General features: G+C 31.5%; 3 protein-coding genes across 4 annotated transcripts; 1 reads left to right on the forward strand and 2 right to left on the reverse strand.

Moving 5' to 3' along the window:
• The first annotated feature begins 8,775 nt into the window (after positions 1-8,775).
• Positions 8,776-10,670, forward strand: LOC108340509 (probable glutathione S-transferase). Its single transcript, XM_017577958.2, has 2 exons — positions 8,776-9,310; positions 10,155-10,670. The coding sequence occupies exons 1-2, from the start codon at positions 8,996-8,998 to the stop codon at positions 10,488-10,490; spliced, it is 651 nt and encodes a 216-aa protein (XP_017433447.1). The 5' UTR covers positions 8,776-8,995; the 3' UTR covers positions 10,491-10,670.
• A 2,310-nt stretch (positions 10,671-12,980) lies between these two features.
• Positions 12,981-15,158, reverse strand: LOC108340510 (60S ribosomal protein L11). Its single transcript, XM_017577959.2, has 5 exons — positions 15,027-15,158; positions 14,792-14,899; positions 14,660-14,702; positions 13,898-14,093; positions 12,981-13,365 (listed from the first exon to the last, which is right to left on the reverse strand). Exons 1-5 carry the CDS (start codon positions 15,027-15,029, stop codon positions 13,170-13,172), a joined length of 546 nt encoding a protein of 181 aa, XP_017433448.1. The 5' UTR covers positions 15,030-15,158; the 3' UTR covers positions 12,981-13,169.
• Positions 15,159-17,510: 2,352 nt separating this feature from the next.
• LOC108339858 (uncharacterized) lies at positions 17,511-19,001 on the reverse strand. Of its 2 annotated transcripts, none has more exons than XM_017577075.2 (3): positions 18,786-19,001; positions 18,584-18,666; positions 17,511-18,167 (listed from the first exon to the last, which is right to left on the reverse strand). In XM_017577075.2, exons 1-3 carry the CDS (start codon positions 18,918-18,920, stop codon positions 17,633-17,635), a joined length of 753 nt encoding a protein of 250 aa, XP_017432564.1. In that variant the 5' UTR covers positions 18,921-19,001; the 3' UTR covers positions 17,511-17,632. The 2 variants fall into 2 exon arrangements, with proteins under 2 accessions (XP_017432564.1, XP_017432565.1); XM_017577076.2 differs by having other exon boundaries at positions 18,584-18,663; positions 18,786-18,999.
• Positions 19,002-20,741: the final 1,740 nt, after the last annotated feature.

The raw sequence follows: 20,741 nt of genomic DNA on the forward strand, positions 1-20,741 counted from the left end.
AGATGTTGCCTCTCATCAAACACTTCTATGTGCTTTTGTTGCATTGACATTGTGTAGCCTTTTTCAAGTAGTTGTCCCAGACTTAACAAGTTACTTTTCATTGACGACACATACAACACATTATTCACGTATGCACATCTGACATCCCTGTGTGTGATCAGAATCTTGCCTAATCCTTCAGCCATGATCACGTTATTATCTGCAAATCTTACACTTCAAGATCGATCATCCATTCTCTCTTACCTGTCATGTGATTGGAACACCCTGTGTCCAAGTACCAACTCGTTTCATTCTCTGCATGACTCGATTCTTTCGATAGCAACGATCGTTCGGTTTCTTTATTAACTCTCAGAAACGATCGTTTGGTTTCTTCATTAACTCCCGATCAGTTGAATGACATCAACGATCGTTCGGTTTCTTCATCAACGCTCGTTCGATTAAACGACAACAACGATCGTTTGGTCAGCAACGATCATTCGGTTTCTTTGTCAACGCCTGTTTGGTCTGTTTGGTCTGAAGATGACGCTCGTCTGTTAATACCTGTTCGGTTTGAAGATGACGCTCGTTTGTTACCTGTTCGGTCTGTTTGGTCTGAAGATGATGCTCGTCTGTTAATACCTGTTCGGTTTGAAGATGATGCTCGTCTGTTACCTGTTTGGTCTGAAGATGATGACCGTTCGGTTTCTTCGTCGTTACTCGTTCGGTCAAAAGTCAACAACCGTTCGGTTGTACTTATCAAAAGAACATGGTCAGATTCTGAATCGCATGCGTCTTGTGCAAGATTCGTTGCCTCATCATTCTTGGTGTTCTTTGTCCCTTCGTTGTGCCAGCATTCCACAGAGTAATGCCCAAACTTGTTGCACGTGTATTATTGAACATTTTTCTTATTGAAATTCTTTCTGCCTTTACCTTTTGATTGTCTTCCACCTCTTTTGTTTCCCTCCTTTTGCTCACTGCCATTAACTTCTGTGTGCTGATCAATAGAGTTTACACTTCTACCACCTGTTTGGCCACCGCGTGTTCGTCCTCTACCTCTTCCAGCTCCTCGGCTCTTGAAGCTTTGATTACTTTTGGCTTGCAAGGCTTGATTTGTGCCTTGAGCCAACGCCTTTTCCACATTTGTCCTTTCAATTAATCTCTGCTCATGTGCCTCTAGAGAATTCTGCAGTTCTTCCACTTTCATTGTTTCAAGATCCTTGCATTCCTCTATGGCAACCACGATGTGATCGAACTGTGGTGTTAAGGTTCGAAGTATCTTTTCGACAATCTTTTTGTCCTTCACAACCTTATCGCATGCTCTCATAGCATTCACCACGATTTGAATTCTGCCGATGTACTCCACCACTGTTTCTTGCTCCCCCATGCATAGAAGCTCATATTGCCTCTGTAGGGACTGTAAATGGACCTTCTTCACCTTGCTGGAATTACATAACCATCCTGTAGAATGTCCTAGACTTCTTTGGCCGTGGTAGCTTTTGATACCTTTTGAAAGATTGAGGCAGAAATGCATTGATGCAGTAGCATCCTTGCTTTGCAGTCAAGCCTTCTGTTTTCTTTGCACAACTTCTTCACCTCTTCTAAATCGCCTTTCAAAGGTTCTTGAAAACCTTTCTTCACTATTTCATCCACTTCTTGAAACCCAAGAATCGCTTCCATCTTTACGCACCAATCATCGTAGCCCTTTCCGTCAAATACTGGTAGGTTACTGTGAATCATTCCGGCAATCACTTTTACACTCCTTTCTTCTTGGGGTGTCTTCTTCAACGTCACAAAACTTCACCAAGTTTCCTAACCTGTTGCTCTTGATACCACTATTAGACTTCTAGGTGTATGAGAGAATGAAACAGAGAAAGAGAGATGGGTAGAGAGTATGACACTTGAGCTAGAGAAAACGAGAGTCCTTTTCTCATTAACAAACAGTGTATATATGTACACCAAATACAAGTGTGATTGTCATTTGACAGTTAAAGACGTTAGTAGATTTAGTTTTTACATTTAACAGTGGTCGTGTTTACATTATTCTAGACAGCTTACTTTCTTCTCTTCTTCTTATCCCAATACATTAATATTTCCTTCCTAAGTATTTTAAAGGAGCCCATCTTCAAGAATTTGATGTTGCAGCATATGAGGAGCCCATCTTCAAGACATTGTTTCTTTTTTAGTAATGTAATGAACATCTTAATCATATTTTTAGTATTTTAATTTAGTATTGAACATCTTTCTTTTTAATATAGAAACAATTAGTTCCATGAACATATTAATATGTTGCTTAATGTAGTTTATTTTATATATAATATTTAGTTTTAATTCATATTATTTCATTGTCTATTTGGTTAATAAAACTAATTTTATCATAATCTCATTTTATTACAATAAAAAACTAAAAAAAATTTGTACACATTTTCGACGGTTTTGACAAAATCCCCGTTAGTATCGGCGATTTTGAGAAAACTGCCGCTATAACCGGCGGTTTTGACAAAACCTCCGTTGTTACCGGCGGTTTTGATAAAACCTCCGCTTTTACTAGCGGTTTTGACAAACACTATCCCAAAAAGGCTTTTTATACCTGTTAAAACAAACTTTTTATAGCAATTTTCGAGCACGTATAGAAGCGGGTGTATAGAAGTTTTAGTCTTTTTATGCCGATTTTGGAATAGGTATAAAATTTTGACACTTTTATATCTGTTGATGCTAGAACAGGTGCAAAAAGTTTTATTTTTTATGCTTGTTGGTGCTGGAACCGATATAAAAGTGAGACTTTTTTTATACCTAATCCAACTTTAACAGGTATAAAAGATATCTTTTTTTAAATATTTAATTTGTATGTGCTATTATCCTTATTCAAAGCTGCATAAAATTCATTTCCAGAATACCGTTTCAATAATCAATAACAAGCAAAATAATCAATATTATTTTTATTATTAACACATCAAAATAATTCCTCAATGTAATATTTACCTAACAAAGTTTCTAAATAATATTACATAACAAAATTACACATAAAATAGTTCCTCAACATTGAAATATCTAATCATCTATAAACGGTTAAAAGAAATGCATATCACTCCTCCCAAACATCCTTTATGACATGTTGCTCCATTGGAGATGTGTCATCAAATATCTATAGAATGATCAACTTGAAAATATAAACAATAGAGCCATGAAGATTTGAAGTAAATCTAGTATAATTGGCCAAAACACTGAATCTTCCTTACCATCTAGTTCAATGCCTTTGTTAGAACCTGTTGTGTGAACACAATACATTGCCCAAAACAAGCCGAGCAAGCATTTATTATCTGATGGTGAAAAAGAATAATTCATAATTCACCTCAAAAGTTTTTAAGGATTTTCAATAGTTGACACAGCAAAATTAGTTCAACTAACATTGATGAAAAAGATTATACAAATCAGACTTGGGTTTGGTAACTAGTAATAGCCTTTGGAAAAAATATTTGGATAACTTTTTCTACATTCCAAATGGAAGGCAACATTACACAACAATCCAATTAGGCTTGAACTTTTTTATGCACAAGACCATAATAGTGATTTGCTTCTAAACAAGCTTTTCACGCACAAGACAAATAACAATATATTATTTCTAAAAAACACTACCATGCAAATTGAAGCCAGGTAAAAGAGGCACGAGGTATTGAAAAAATACATGTGAAAAAATAGTGAACTACTCATTGCACTAAGACACAACAGTGGGTATTTGGTATTTTGTTAGTTTAACAAAATAGTTTATTTATTTCTTATTCGGGGAGGGGGTAATTAGGAAAAAACAACATACAGTTAGCTACATCAAGACACAACAACTATCCTTATTGAGATTTTGATGTGTTAGCTTGCTCTTCATTTTGTATCAATTATTTCCTATTTGTATCATGTTAAGAAATAATAAGCTTAATTTTTTTAATAGCAAAGATCAAGCTTACTTCCTGAATATATGACACAATTTTTTTATTTTACTTATTACAAAAACTCATAAGATGTGACATCTTCCAAAAGCATTAATACATTAGATGTTCATAGATCATCAATAATCGACAGAAAAACACTTTTACAAACAACATTTAATTGGAAAGGGTAATTGAAGCATAAGCGTAGATAATAGAAGACATGCCTTCTTAAGTGCAACCAACACTTCTACAGGAGTTAAAGCTGAACCTGTATGAGCTGAACCCTGCCATGAACAACATTAAACGTTTAGCCTATCTAGAAAGGAAGAAAAAAGATAAAGAAATAACTTGTAAGAAATATTGAGGTTAAATTGAACATAAATCCTCGTCTACTAAAAGGAACAGTATAAGGAAACATGGACTGTGAATGAAAGCGCAATCAATTTGTAAAAGGCGGGAGAACGAAAAAGAAATTGTACAAGAGAAGGAGAAGAGAAAGTGCGGGAAGAAAAAAGAAATTCAATATGTAAAAAGTAATTCATACCTCTTATAATATTTAACCAGTATAAATCAATAATTTATACCTATTCTAAGGTTAATAGGTATAAAAAAAAGACTTTTTGCATCATTTTTTATACCTGTTTTCATTATAATTGGTGTAGAAAAGTTTATTATATTTATAAAACTGTCACTCCACCACTTTCTATACCTGGTAGATTTTAATAGGTGTAAAAAATCGCTATAAAAGATGTATTTTCCACCAGTGAAAACCCTCGCTAATACCTGTGGTTTCTCAAAAAACCGTCAGAAATTACTTAGCAACACAACTTTTCCCAACGATTTTTCTGATCGCAGGTAACATTTTATGGAGGTTAAAACCGTCAGAAACAGAAAAAATAACCTCCAATAAAAATGTATATTTTTGTAAGCAACCTCACCTGGTTATAAATAGTTAAATTTATGTGCTTAATTTAGTTAAGGGAACACTACTGAAAGTTAGTAGTAAATTAATTGCACTTCTAAGTTAGTTTTAATGTGACTAATCGATAACCAGTAATTTTTTTCTTTATAGAAAATCAAATTCTTATATTTTTAAAATTATTTTCTGTAGTATATTAAAATTACATGCAATAAAATAATAATAATTAATTTTAATCTTCGACAATTCAAAATCTATATTAAAATATTTCTTTCATAATATATTAAACATACTATGTGTTAAGTCTTCTTCATGTATAAAATAATGAATACATATAATTTATTAAAAAGTAATGTTTAATTAAAACAATAATATAAAAACTTTAAAATAAATTATAAAACCAAAAAATTTAAAATTATCTTACTTATATTAGTTGACAAAAATACATTAACTAATTAAATTATGCATCTAAACAAATTAAATTTTGCTTAATTTAACTTTTATTTTAATTATATTAATTGATACTTTTTATTTTAATGTTAAAATAAAAATAATTAAAGAAACATACTTAAAAACATTAAAATTAAATATTTAAAAATTTTAATTTTTATACTGAATCAATATTTTTTAATCAAATTTTATTCATGTTTTACTTGAGTTAAATTAATTGAGAACAAAATAAAACGATAGTGGTACAGTATAACTATTTTGATTTGCGTGAACAAAATAGGACTTAAGTGGTTTTCTATGTTTTTCTAAATTTAGAGATTTTGGTTGTATTTGCTTAGGGTTTAGGCTCTAAATTTTGTGTTCTTATCCTAAGTTATTTTCTGATTATTACTTTGTTTTAATGTTATTTGATTAAATTTTAAAACATGAGAGCGTTTGGTTGTATAGACGATTTTGTCTTTAACATCAATAAGCTCAACTTAGTTGCAGCTGCTCTAACACACCTCAAAATATCCAAAGAATATTTATACAACTAAAAAGTTATTTTTATCATGTTTTTGTATCTCATGCTCAATAAACTTATTTATAACAAATTTTAAAATAGAACATTCTTTTAAAGTACATAAATACACACTTATCAGCATCAATGACCAAGAGTGAATAAAATCGACCTTCACAATCAAATAAGCTTGACCTCAACGACCAAATACAAATTGAATAAATTCAGCCTCAGGGTCAATCGACATGTAACAAGTTCGGCCTCAACGACCAACACAAGCTAAAAGAACACGACCTCAAGGTCAATCCACCTATAAACCCGACCTCATGGCCAATTCACCTGCAAACACGGTCTTAAGGTCATCCCACCAAGAAACATGGTTTGTCCATCTACAAATTACATGAGTGGACTCAAGTCCCGATATGACCTCATACACCAAACCAAACTCCCGAAACTAGGGGGACTTATGTTTCTACCCGGCTCAATAGGTATATTAAAGAGCATGACCCAATAAGACCTTTTAAGCCTCTTCATTATGGAGTAGTCCAACCTACGTCTATTTAGGCCATTTACATATTATAACTAAATCTCGGTAGTTTGGTATGTTGGTTATTATTTATCATTCTATAACTATGTATTATATTATTCTCTCCGAGTAAGTATTATTTTTATAAGAACATAGACTCATGACCCATGTTGATCCTATAAATACAATTAGTATTATCCAAGAATACTCACTTCATAACACTCACTATCACTTATAAAACCTAACTCTCTTACTGACTTGAGTGTCGGAGAGTCTTTTACAAGCGAATCTTCTCCTTCTCAACCAACAAGGAAGCTCTTCCCATACAAAAGGAGCAATCAAAATCATCCTTAGGATCTCATCACCTATTCAAAAGTCCAAACTCACTATTTGGATAAGAACACACAAGTAAAGAGCAAGAGTAATTATTCTAAGGGTTTTCAAATAAGAGAGGGAACACTTACCTATGGGATTTGAAAGGTTGCATGTTCAAATTATGGAACCCATTTTATCAAAGACACATGGATGCATTTTCTTTAGAGTCATGGTGATGGAGGCTAGCAGCGAAGATTCTAGTAGATGGTGGACAAGTTTGGGCAACCTTTACATCTCGATGAGATTCAAGGTTGGAAGGTTGTGTACCACTGAAGGCCAGACGACTTAAATCCAAATGGGATAACATCTTGACAGGGATATGACCTACTTCTTTTCTCAAACTTCATAGTTGACAGAATGAAGACCAATGCTCGGGATCAACCTAATTGAGGCAACACCTCAAGACCGATAAACTTAATCATTTAAAGCATGACCCAACATTTGAAGATCGATAATCCAAAAATCGGGATAATGTTTATGGGTTACGGAGGCCTGAGTCTATTGTGTAAGAAGATATGATTATGTACAATCATAGTCATTCAAGATTTAATCCAATGCTAATGAAAGGATGTCCAAAAGTTTATCTAAACTTTAGGGTATATGGAATTAGGCCTAAATCCGTCTTGCAACCAGTTTTGATTTAATTATCATATCTTATTGTATAAGAAATTTTTTAGTGAAAAATAAAAGGATTTATATCTTATACTTTGTATTTTGTAACTGGAATATTATTTTCCTATTTTTAAAATAATTGATTTATAACTACTTTATTTGTAAATAGAAAAACACATTAAAAATCAAGAAATTTCAATTTTTTTAGCTTGAAACATTTTTACTAACCGATAGTCTTGTGGATAATACATAATTTATTTTTGTAATATTAGATTATTCACTCTCTATATTTATTTTCTAATTAGTACACTTTTTTTACCCGAACAATACTAATAAATTATGATTCTAAGATGCGTTGTAAAATGTAAATGAAATAGTGAATTAAATTATTTTTAGATAAGCTGGGTGTGGTTAGCATACTTACCTGGCTATAAATAGTTAAATTTCTATGCTTAAATTTAATTAAGGGAATACTACTGGAAGTTAGTAGTAAATTAATTGCACGTCTAATAGTTGGTTTTAATGTGACTAATCGATAAGCAGTAATTTTATTTCTTTATAACAAAAATCAAATTCTTATATTTTTAAAATTATAAACTACAGTATATTAAAATTACATGCAATAAAATAATAATCATTAATTTTATTCTTCGACAATTCAAAATTTATGTTAAAATATTTCTTTCATAATATATTAAACATACTATCTCGTTAATTCTTCTTCATGTATAAAATAATGAATACATACAATTTACTAAAAAGTAATGTTTAATTAAAACAATAATATAAAAAATTTAAAATAAAGTATAAAACCAAAATATTTACAATTATCTTACCTAGTTGACAAAAATACATTAACTAATTAAATTATGCATCTAAACGTAATTAAATTTTCTTAATTTAACTTTTATTTTAATTACATTAATTATACTTTTTATTTTAATGTTAAAATGAAAATAATTAAAGAAACATACTTAAAAAAATTAAAAATGTAAAAATTTTAATTTTATACTGAATTAATATTTTTTAGTCAGATTCTATTTATGTTTTACTTGAGTTAAATTAATTGAGAACAAAATAAGTACAGTATAACTTTATTTTACTTTGTTGAGCATAAATTTAAACAAATAAAAAATAAGAGTTTAAAAATAAGATAAGATTGATAAATAAATGAAAAATTATTCCATCATCCATGACGATCCCCTCTGAATGAATTTTAATACTACACGCAAGTATATATATAAATATATATATATAAATATATATATATAAATATATATATATATATATATATATATATATATATATATATATATATATATATATATATATATATGTTCCCGTGTCCGATTTTGAATGGCTTCGGCTGTCTCCAATAATTTAAACATGGAAGATTGTGGAACTTTGAAATTAACGTGTTTGTGTAAAAGTCAAGATTTTAAAATAAAAACAAATAAATTCCAAAAGAATAAGCGATGCTTTTGAAATTAATATTATTATCTCAAAAAGAGCATGTTATATTCTTGTTTGGAGTTAAGCCACCAGATCTTCTGATTATCCAAATCCTATGTTGACTAATAGTAGTTATGTTTTAGTATTTCAAACTTCAAAACTACTTAGAAATATAAGTAGTCCATAGCCTTATTGTGCACTGCAAATCAGTTTCTTACTGCATATTTCTTCATCATTCTTTGTTTTGTTGAAGCTGAAGCAGTATGGCAGACGACGTCGTTCTGCTAGATTTCTGGCCGAGTCCTTTTGGGATGAGGGTGAGGGTTGCACTTGCTGAAAAAGGTATAAAGTATGAGCGCAAAGAAGAGGATCTGAAGAACAAGAGTTCTTTACTCCTACGAATGAACCCGGTTCACAAGAAAATTCCGGTTCTTATCCACAACGGCAAACCCATCTGTGAATCTCTCATTATTGTTCAATACATTGAGGATGTTTGGAATCACACAAATCCCTTGCTGCCTTCTGACCCTTACCAGAGAGCACAGGCAAGATTTTGGGCTGATTATGTTGACACTAAGGTACCCTTCCTCTCTTTCCTTTCTTACCTTTTAATTCCTTTTGTAAAATGATTATATAAATTTTTTATATTCATTTCATACTATTTTCTTTTTACTTTTTACTTTTTTTATTTTGAAAAAAATACAAAACTTTATATTTTTAAATTATTTTACTTTTATATCTGTATCAAATAAATGTAAAAATATGAGATGATAAATTTTTCATTCCTTCGATACATTTTTTATTTCGATATTTTACTGTTCGTGCCATTTATTAATCTTATAAATAAATAAGATAAATTTATATATATAATTAATAGAAATTTTATTAGTTATATTTTAAAATTCATTTTTTAACAGTTTGTTTTTTTAGTGTTAAATGAGTGATAAGTAAAGAAATTATCTAAACAAATATATTGTTAGAAATTTCACTTAGCTATAAAAACCCTTTAAAGTATACAAACTAAAACAAATTTCATTTTACAAATTCATGGAATTATTATAGATTTATAATCCATTACTTAATATAGATTCATAAGTTAGAATTTATTTTGACGAGATTTATCATTTGTTTGATCTATTGTATAATTTGTTATCAAAATTATTTTAAGATATATATATCTATAAGAAAAGAGTGTTCTACGTTAATTAATATAAAGTCAATTAAAAATATATAAATAAATGTAAATTTTATTTTATAAGTTAGTTTTATGAAATTGAATTAGATTTAAAATTTGTTTTTTAACTTATATTAATATTTTACTTTGAAAACATTGCAAAGAGGATTTGATGATATTTAATCCTCTGTAATTTGATTATATTTAACATAAATGTCTCCTTATACCAATTATCACTTGTGAAATAGATAGTTAATACCTTAGAGAAGATTTCGAAAGGAAAAGGAGAAGAAAGAGAAGTTGCAAAGAAAGAGTTGATAGAAGCCCTTAAATTGTTGGAGGAAGAAGTGGGAGATAAAAGTTATTTTGGAGGAGAAAATCTTGGTTTTGTGGACATAGCACTTGTCTCATTCTACCCTTGGATAAAATCCTTTGCAACTTTTGTCACTCTTAACATAGATGCTGAGTGTCCTAAGTTGATTGCTTGGGCCAAGAGGTGCCTTCAAAAAGAAAGTGTTGCTAAGTCTCTTCCTGGTGAGCAGGTGATCAATGAGTTCACAACAAAGATCTTCAGCATTGAGTAGCTTCAAGCTTAAATCACAAATTGAAAGTGTTGCTTATTTTTTAGCTTTCTATTAAGTAATATCTTTGCAATAAAAGGCATTTTGATGTGCCAAATTATTGTTTTATGTAAGAGTGCATATGTTTTATTGAAGACATTTTATATGAGGTTAGATATTTAAGGGAGTTTTTCTTGTTATTAATAATATCAGTTCACACAATCAAATTAATATTATTAAACTATTTCAATTTCAGTATTATTAAAATATTAACAAAAAATATTAGTATGAATAAATGATTATGAACTTCAATTTTTTTCAAAAATAAAATAACTTTAAATTTACAATAACTTGAAGTAAATAATTGTGAACATATAAATTAAATTACTCAACATTGTATTGATGTTCGCGTGATCAAAATAATAATATTAAATTATCAACTTCATTATTATTATTAAGATAAAAACCAAAAAAAGAATATTAATATAAATAAGATAACTTAAATTCGCCAAAAGAATACAAAATTAATTATTAATAAGTTAGTTCTATAAATTTTATACAAAATATTTAGTCAAATATAAAAAGAATAAACGAAAAAAAATATAAATAAAATAGATAAAAAATTAAAAAATAGTAAATGAAAGAAAAAAATGAAATTGCCAATAAGATATAAAGAGATAAAAAAAACAATAATAAAGAAAATAGATTGATTTTACTACTTTTTTAAAATATAATTTACTACTCATGATTTAAAGATTATTGTTCAATTAATTACTGTCTTTGATTTTTAAATTAATCAATGAGAAATCTCAATTAATTTATTGACATTTTCACTAATAACCAAAGTACAATCTCAATTAAAAATTAAAAGTGAAATTTTTTTATACTATTCATAATCAATCAAACTAAAGTATAGTCTGAATCAAATTTTACTATACCTAATGTAACATCCCATTTTGGTGTCACTTGTAATTTAAAAACTCAACATTTGTTGATACCATTGCAAAAACAAACTTAAAAAAAAATTAATTGATCAAGAAACTTTATTTCTGAAAAAATAACATCAACAATTCATTGAGTTTATTACTAAATAAAAAGTTCAAATATTCCAATTACAATTTCAAAATTCCTAAAGATTCTCAGCTCTTCTCAATACTTCAACTAGCTCCAATGTCATCTTCTGTATAACAATACGAGTTATACGCTCATTGAGCCTTAGTCTTAAATCCCAAGTCAGAGAGTCGTGTGGTAATAGAGCATTGAGCGATGACTTTGTACTGTTGCGTGCTAGTCTTAAATTCCTAGTCAAATAGCCATGTGGTGACAGAGTGTTGAGCAATGACTTTGTATCGTTAAGCATCAATCTTAAATTTCAAGTCAGAGAGAGCCATGTGATGACAAAACATTGAGTGATGGTTTGTACCACTAAGCACTAGTTAGTGTAGTGTTTTCGGTTGTTGTAAAATTCTAATTTTGATAGCTTTTGTTGGTTTTAGTTACTTATATGAGTTATTTATAATAATTGCATTAATGATATGAGTTGTTATGATTTAAGGGATTTTATGGAAAAAAAATCTTAGTGTTGCTGTTTTCCGTGTTTGTATTAATGTATGGATTCTAAAACGCAAAAGAAATTAATCTTGTGTGTAATAGGATAAAATTTATTGATAATGACTCCATAGAATAGTGGAGATCACCACATGCGCATGTCTTGAGTGAATATGAGATTAGTGTATATATCCAAATAATTAAGTTTGTAAGAGTTTTGGTTATATATTTCATATTACTTTGACTATTTGAGATGAATGACTTTGTTATGAAATATGTACCTTGTTATATTCATGTTTGTTTTCTTTTTTCTAATCAGTTTACCCTTTCTGATGTCTTCTTGCGTTTGTTGCTTTTTTTTTCAATCATCACCATTATTAGGTGTTGTCTGAATATATACTTTATTTTATTTCGGTAGTTTGAACTATTATTTGGGGTGTGACAAATTTATTATATAAATTAAATGGAGTTCTCCGGCTACCAAACATACAAAATTATTTTGGACAACTAATTTTATTAGTATATAAGAAAATGTGAACACACCAACTGGGTTTTAAACTAGTCTAAACGTATGGTAACAAAATAAGTTATTATTTTCTCAAAAAGAAAAATAGTCCCTTTTATATCAGTTACAAAGCCTTTCAAACTACCTATCCCAGAATCACTCACAACTTACAATCTTCTTTGTAATTCTTGTTTTAAATCATTCTTCAGAACAGCAAGTTCATAAATACGAAATAATTTCGAATAAAAATACTTTCAACAAAAACAATTTCTGGAAAACATGAAGTATTGGGAATGCAACAACAGTTCTGTCACTTAGTACAAAATTTTTCCAGCATCTATCAGTTATTGAATGCTGAGGTCGTGATTTCATTTAAATGGTTTCACTTGTCGGGAAATGCTGCAGAAAGACATCGCTTCATTTGCATACAAAATACAGAAACTAAATTGTTACAAAGCATAATAGCATAACGAGGGGTTCACAACTTCGCAATTAAAGTGTCATCTAACAATGCTAATACATGTGCTTCATCGCAAAATCTTAAATGAAAAACATGGATTCAAAACCTGGCAAAAAATTAAGATCCTATCATAGAAAGATAGAACTATAGTTGACAAAACTGATAACACACTCCTAAAGTGAACCCAAAACTAAACAATTGCCTGAGACTTGTTAAGGATCACTCCCTCATATTTCACCTGGAACCACTTCATAGCATCGTCCTTTGTGACTCGGTGCTGAATTCCAACACGGGACTTGCACCTTCGGCGACGGCCAACACGGTAGCCAGGACGCTCCAAAACAACAAAGAAATCCATTCCATAAATACCGGTTGAAGGATCATACCTGAATCAGAATCAAATGTCAAGAACCAATAATTAGTGTGTAGATCGAAATATTCACAATCACCAAAGAAATTGAAAACACAATCTGACATATAAGGGGAAATGAACCAAAGTTAGTAGACAAAATCGCAAGTGAAGGAATCAGAAAATGAATAGTATGACAATGTCATTTTAAGACAGATCACAAACTGCAAAACCAGTTTATTAATTTCAGATAACATCTAAAATCTAATTAACAAACAACCAAGCTAATGTGAGTCCTGCTACCTCAAACATCAAGCAACAGAATATCTTTAACCCAAGGACCTAATCAACAAAAACATAATTATAGAACACCCATATCTTTTAAGCAAGTTAACATTTGTTTGAAGTCATGTATGATATCGAAAATTGAGTATTCATATCACAACACAAAACCAGATCATCAACTTCCCATCCCTTCAGCCCTAAAAACTCACACCTTAAAGTAAGTTAGCGTTGTTTCATTGTCAAGTTGAAACAGCATGAAAATCCAATAGTCGTTTTCAACTTACTTGATTCCCAAATCAATATGCTCTTGAATGCCAAAGCCAAAGCAGCCAGTATCGCTGAAGTTCCTTCTGAGAAGTTCATACTCCTTCACCTTCAAACCACTTTCCAAAAGTTGCATTGCCTTGTCACCTCTAACAGTGACATAACAAGCAATCTTCTCGTTTCTTCTAATCCCAAAGGAACGAACAGTGTACCTTGCTGTCAAAACCAACATGAGGAAAAAATTTCTCAGCAATCAAAACTGAGAGAAACACACATATCCTACATACAATAACCACTAATATTATACACTAGAAGTAAGGCAAAATTACAATTTAAAAAACTTCACACGTTTGGTCTGTTGTGTTTGAAAAAAATAAATATTTAAATGAGCCTGTTTGGATACAAAACTAGAAGAGCTTCAGAACTTCTCTACAAGGATCTCAATAGAACTTCTCTACATTCCAAATAGAAGAGATCTCAAACAAACTTCTTCCAGCCATATACTCATGGATATCAGAATCCTCATCTTCAGTTGGTTCACAGACTTCTGAAGAATATCTGACATTTTAATGTTTTCATAAGAATAGGCTTCCGTAAATTGAAATTTTTTTGGGCATTCTTCAAAACCACTTCCCCAGTATTCTATGCTTTGAAAAGCGATAAAAATCCAAAAATGATTAAATAAACTCAAAACCAGAGACTTCCACTGAACACAAATTTGAGATCTATGCCTAATAACAGTATTACCAAACGACCCATTAAAAAACTAATGGAGAACTAACCTTTGGAGAACACTGGGGTTTGTCCACTCAGTTGTTCCAACACCTGCAAGACCCAAAATAAAGAAATTCCACATCAAAAACCGATTTTTTTTCCTTAAGAAAAAAGTGGAAGCAATGTGGAAAGAAGTGAACCTTTGCAGCTCTGGTGAGGCGATCTCCACTCTCGCCAACAGAAATATTGAGGACGAGCTTCTGTACCTTTATCTCCCTCATAGGGTTCGAGAGTTTCTTCTCTGAAGCCTGAAATTCCGTTCATTCCAATTCAAAAGGTAAATAACATTCGAATTTTAGATAAATAACATTCAAATCTGAGAAACAGTGAATTTGATTTTGAAAGAAGAGAAATGAAAACCTAAAAAGGGTTTACCATTGTTGGAGGCTACTAGGGTGCACCGTTGCGGCGGCAGATGGAAGGGAAGAATTAATAATAACAAAACCCTCCAAACAGAAGGACCTGTGTGAGGTGTGAATATAAAAGGAGAATAAGAAAACGACGACGTTACTCAGTCCATATGCAAAGTGTTAATTTGGGTCAGACGGACCCATTTTGGACTCAATTAAAAGGCCCAACCAATTTTTCGATTCAAATTACAAATCGCCCATGCTATTCACACTCATTTTTTATTCTTTGCATCTTCCAATTTTTCATAATTTTTTTAGAAAATGTCTTCTACACAAAAACTTTGATTTATGCACCTTAATAACTTTTTATTTGTATAAATAAATTTTTATATAAAATATACATTAATGTATTTTATTTTATCAATTAAACTTTTACTTGCTTTAAATAACTGATATATATAAATTGATATTTTAACTAAATTGGATATTTTATGTTTGTTTCACAGCGTGAGCTCTTGCTTCCGTTGTGTTATCATAGATTTATGTCTACGAAATGAATAGAAGGTAACATCAGTTTGCATTTACTCACTACTCAAAAACACCTTAGAAATCTTAATCCGTGGGTTATTTATTTTATAAAATTAATTTAAATAGATACAGTTAATTAAAAATGTAGTTTAAATTTAATTTTTATTAGTCTTAGATATATTAAATTTATAAAATAAATCAATGATAACAATAATAAACTAATATATATTTTGATTTTTCAAATAATAAAATATTATAAAATATTTTAATAAAAACCTTGAACTTAAATTTTAATAAATAAAACCTTAAAAGAAACATGACAAAATAAGTTTAAGAACCATAATTCTTAAAGAAAAAGAACGAGAGAAACAATCTGAACTTTTTTATTGCTCTTGTTTTGTTCTACAAAATTACTTTTACGCATTGTTTACAACAAAAGTTATTGTTAATAATAGCTTAAAGTTGTAAAAGTTCACCGTAATAAAAACCTAATATTTTTTTTCATAAAAATAAATAAAAAAAATAAACAAAGTGGGTTAATAACAAGAAAATATTATATTATTAACGAAATTTTATCGGTAAAAAAGATTTATCTATGAAAAACAATTCATCAATAAAATTGAATTTACCAAGAAAAATTACTAGCAGATTTTAATTATTGACAAATATTTTGTTGGTAAAAACGGTTGGTTTTATGTAATTTTTATTACACTAATAGATATTTCTGTTGATAAAATGAGAAGAGGAGGAGAAAGAAAAAAGAAGAAGAAAGAGATGGTGACAATAGCAACGACAAAGGTGACAATGACGACAATGTTGAAAACACCAACGACGACAATGATAAAGGAGGAGGGGGAGAAGTCAAAGGTGGTGGACCTAATAATAACAACAACATGGAGGAGGAGGAAGAAGAAGAAAAAGAAGAAAAAAAAAGGAAATGGAGGAGGAAGAGCGAGAAGACAAAATCGTGATATTTATTGAGAAATTTAACTGATGAAAAACATTCAACAATAATTATTGATGATCATAAATTCGTTCGTAATTACTAATGGATGAGAAAATCTATCAATAAAATTTATGGACAAGCATTTTATTGTTAGCAAGTCGTCATAAATAGTAGGAATATGATAAGTGTATAACTGTTTTGCTATAATCTTTTATTGCACAAAGAAAACTGCCAATTTTCATATGTTTGGTATGATTGTGAAATATTGAATTGTGAACAATATATTGTGAATTCAATTATGACTTGGCTCAGCTGACTTTTACCATGAGACAAATCGATGCACCTTGCAATAATCTCTCACTCAGCAGTTGTCCTTTTGTCTTTTTAAGAATCAAACTCTTCAATTGTGAATTGACCCATGTAGTCTATGCAATAGGATAATTGATGTTCTAGCAACAATTTCTCTCTCAAAAATTGCCTCACTGATAATTAAACTCTTGACCTTGGCTTTGGTATGCTCTTAAGTAGAAAGAGTTGCGCTTTGACTATCAAGTGTAGTATTTGCTAAAATAATAAATGCTCAATCCAACAATTTATATCAAACTTATGGTTCATCTTGGTGCTGAACTCAGTGGGTGGATAATCTAGGTTGTGGATTCCTTGTATAAAAAGTCTTTTGGTATATGTTTCAAACAAATTTAGGATCGAAAAGGAAAATACCAATGTTGAAGAGACCCAATCTTAAAGAAGAGAATATTAAGAATTCAAGTGTTATTTTGAGTCCTACGTTGTAGACATAACAATGTTGAGCAACATATAAAGAAAACCCTTAAATCTATTGTCTTGACTTATGTCTCGTTAATGTTAGAACTTCCTAGAAACAATTCATGTGGTTTCATTGAGCTGTAATTACTTAATCAATAAATTCTTTCAATGTTAATTCGTTCAAATCAACCAAAAGTACTATACATGGATCAAGTAGTGAAAAACAAACTTGCGTCATTAAGTTCGTGTATCTCATCTCTAACTCATAAGTTCTACCTATCAAAATTCATAGTATATATGTTGTGCCAAAGAAGAGAAAACATATCCATATATTATGGAACGGCAAGCCAATTTTCCAACTGTAGCATAAGCTTATATACGTGTACATTAAGTCATATGCCCAACTGAAAAGCTTCTTCCATGTCCCTAAAAACTGATAAAAGCTCTCCATTAAATAGGTTGCTAGATTCCAAAGTGGTCCAGTTATTGTTGCTGAAGGATGAAGGGTTCCCACATCCCATCTCACAGATCACACGCCTACAAACTGGGCACTGGCCCTTAGTTGTTAGCCACGGCACTATGCAATCCTCATGAAACATGTGCTTGCATGGAGTGAGCATCACCTCTTCACCAGTCTTAAAATCTTCCAAGCAAATAGCACACCTCTTACCATCTTCATCCTTTTCCTTCTTCTCTTTCAAATGTTTTTCTTCAGCATTGTTTCTGTAATATAAGTTCAGCTTCCTAGCATACACTACTTTCTCAAGCTTGCTCAAAACTGTAGTTTTGGAAATTTCTACCACTGGGGCAGCTTGTGTGCTTGTTTGGAATGTATATCTTGAAGGTGGCTGAAGGAAAATATCTCTCAGCCTTCCCATATGCTCATTCTGAATAATTTGTTGTCTTCTAGGTGCTGCTGATGGAAAACTGCAAATTATTCAAATATTAACTAAGTTTTTCTACCACCCCTTGAACCAGAAAAATTGAAAAGTTCATTCAACTAAATAGCATATCATGGGTGGAGGGGAGGTTGCTTTATGGAATTCAAATCATAGTGCTCATTACCTAAAAATAAGCTCTTGGGGTCTTCCTTTTCCATTCTTGTGATTGATTGTTAATTCATTTAGCAGTTGAAAAAATTGTAGAACCCTGATTTTGTGGGAAATATTTCTGACAAGACCTTTTCTCAAGGTTTACATTAACTCTAATACTTCGGTGAAATTTTTGGTACATGCATCCATATATATGTGAATCATCAAAACACTTTATCATTCATTGAACATATTTGTGAACATATTTGTGAAGTCTAAACACAAGCAAATTAGTTTGTGATTTGGCCTTACTAAGGTATGTGGTGGAATCCTACAGGATGTATGCATGCCCAAACCCGTTGTCGAGGTAATACATCGGAAGTTCTTTCATCCTGCTAATATTATGAACCGAGATTAGGTACAATCTATCAACATAAATTTAATTTGTTTTTTCCTTCTTCAGTCAGCAAGTTCTAGAATCCTTGAGATTAAAATAAGAACAGAATAAACTTACGCTGGCTTGAGTAGAGTTAGATCTGTAAAACACAGGCACTTCATTGGATTCATGATGATTGTAAGTGTGGCCATCATAGGATCTAAAACCTCCTTGCCGTTGCAGATGTGTGAAGTTGGGCCTGTGGTGGCTCATGATTTCACCTTCCGCTTCAATGGACCATGCAAAGTACTTTTCTTTATTTCGGGAGCAAATATAGCTTCATGTGTCAACTTGGGAAATTCATATATTCATATGGGTGAAAGCAAGAATATATGCTTGCTGATGATGCTGTCACTTCTACTCTTACTTTTTGAGTTCCTTGGTTTTATATTCTGATTCAAAGCCTGCTTACTCAAAGATAAAGGAAAAGAAATCATGGGGAATCGTATTCTCATGTGTTGATGGATGCTTTATTAATCAATATCACGCTTATTGGAAAGTATCACGAAGACTCAAACGCCTCTAATAAAAGGAATAAAATAAGAGGTTACATCGCTTTGGAATTTTTGGATATTAGACATAAGGAATGTATCAAGATTATGGATGGTATTAAAGTGTAATATATATTTTAAAAGAATATAGAAAAGTTTAAGATAGAAGTATTAGAGTGTAATGAAAATCCTAGAACAATAATAAAGACACTAGTAAAAAAAGGAGATTCAAACTCGCACATTACGCTTCGGTGAAAACCGAAGCGTATCAAAATGCGGTGGCATTACTATAATTCTAAACACACTATATGCCTCGGTTCTCAATCACCCGAGGCCTAAAAGCCATACTGCTTCGGCTAGAGCTACCCGAAGCGTATAAGTTTTCAAAAATTACCAAACTCTGACCTTTCAGCTGACAACTTTTTGGAGACAGAGATACTGCCTCGGTTAGCACTTAGAACCGAGGCATATATGCCTGCTCTTCCTGCACTTCCCGCCACGTTGCCCTGCTGCCACTGACAACTTTTTTTGGAGACAGAGATACTGCCTCGGTTAACCCTTAGAACCGAGGCATATATGTCTGCTCTTCCTGCACTTCCTGCCACGTTGCCCTGCTGCCACTGACAACTTTTTGGGGACAGAGATACTACCTCGGTTAGCACTCAGAACCGAGGCAGTATAGCCTGCTAAAAACTGCTCTCTCTGAACATTCTACGTTCTAGTACAATAAGATACTGCCTCGGTTGCTTTAAACCGAGGCCATAGAGGCTTTTCCGCTTCGGGTGGGCGGCTAACCGAGGCATATAACTCAATTTAATTTGAAAAATTAAATTTTCTGAAATGTTTATGCATCGGTCTTGGATAGAGCCGAGGTAGTAGGCCCTTTCTGATTCGGTTATTTGGTTAACCAAGGTAATATCTGGAGTTAAAATTCCAGAGTTGTGTTTCCTTCACACGAGATTTCTTCTTCTTCTGTTTCATTACGCTTCCTCCACCACTGCCCACTTCCCTCGCCGCCCCGCCCCCTCCGCGACCGTCGTGCCTCCATCGGCGTTCTCGCCTTGCTTCCGTTTCTTCTCCTTCTTCGTCACTGTGCCTTAACCGTCCACGACTCTGCGTCCTTCTCTCGTTGTGCGGTGCCTCCGGCGACTGATGCTGCTGCCTCCAACGACTGATTTTGCTGCCTCCGCTGTAGCCTCCGCCGGTCACACTCCGCCACTGCAGCCTCCACCGTTGCAGGCTCCGCCTCCACTTCCATTTCTTTCGCGCATTTCACGGTTGGTTCATTATATTTTATTGTGTTTGATTGATAATAATTGGTGGGAGATTGATATATTGGCCATAATACTAGCAATTATATTGTTATTTGATCATAAAATTTTGATATTTGTTTGATAATAATTGTTGTGAGATGATATATTGATGATAAATAGAATTATAAATTTTATTATTCTTTAGTATTAAAATGGATATGTGTTTGATAATTGTTGTTGTGAGATTGATATATTGGTTATTGTTATTTGATGATTACATTGGTATAATG

This window comes from Vigna angularis, chromosome 5 (assembly GCF_016808095.1).
Source record: "Vigna angularis cultivar LongXiaoDou No.4 chromosome 5, ASM1680809v1, whole genome shotgun sequence".
Taxonomy (NCBI): Eukaryota; Viridiplantae; Streptophyta; class Magnoliopsida; order Fabales; family Fabaceae; genus Vigna; species Vigna angularis.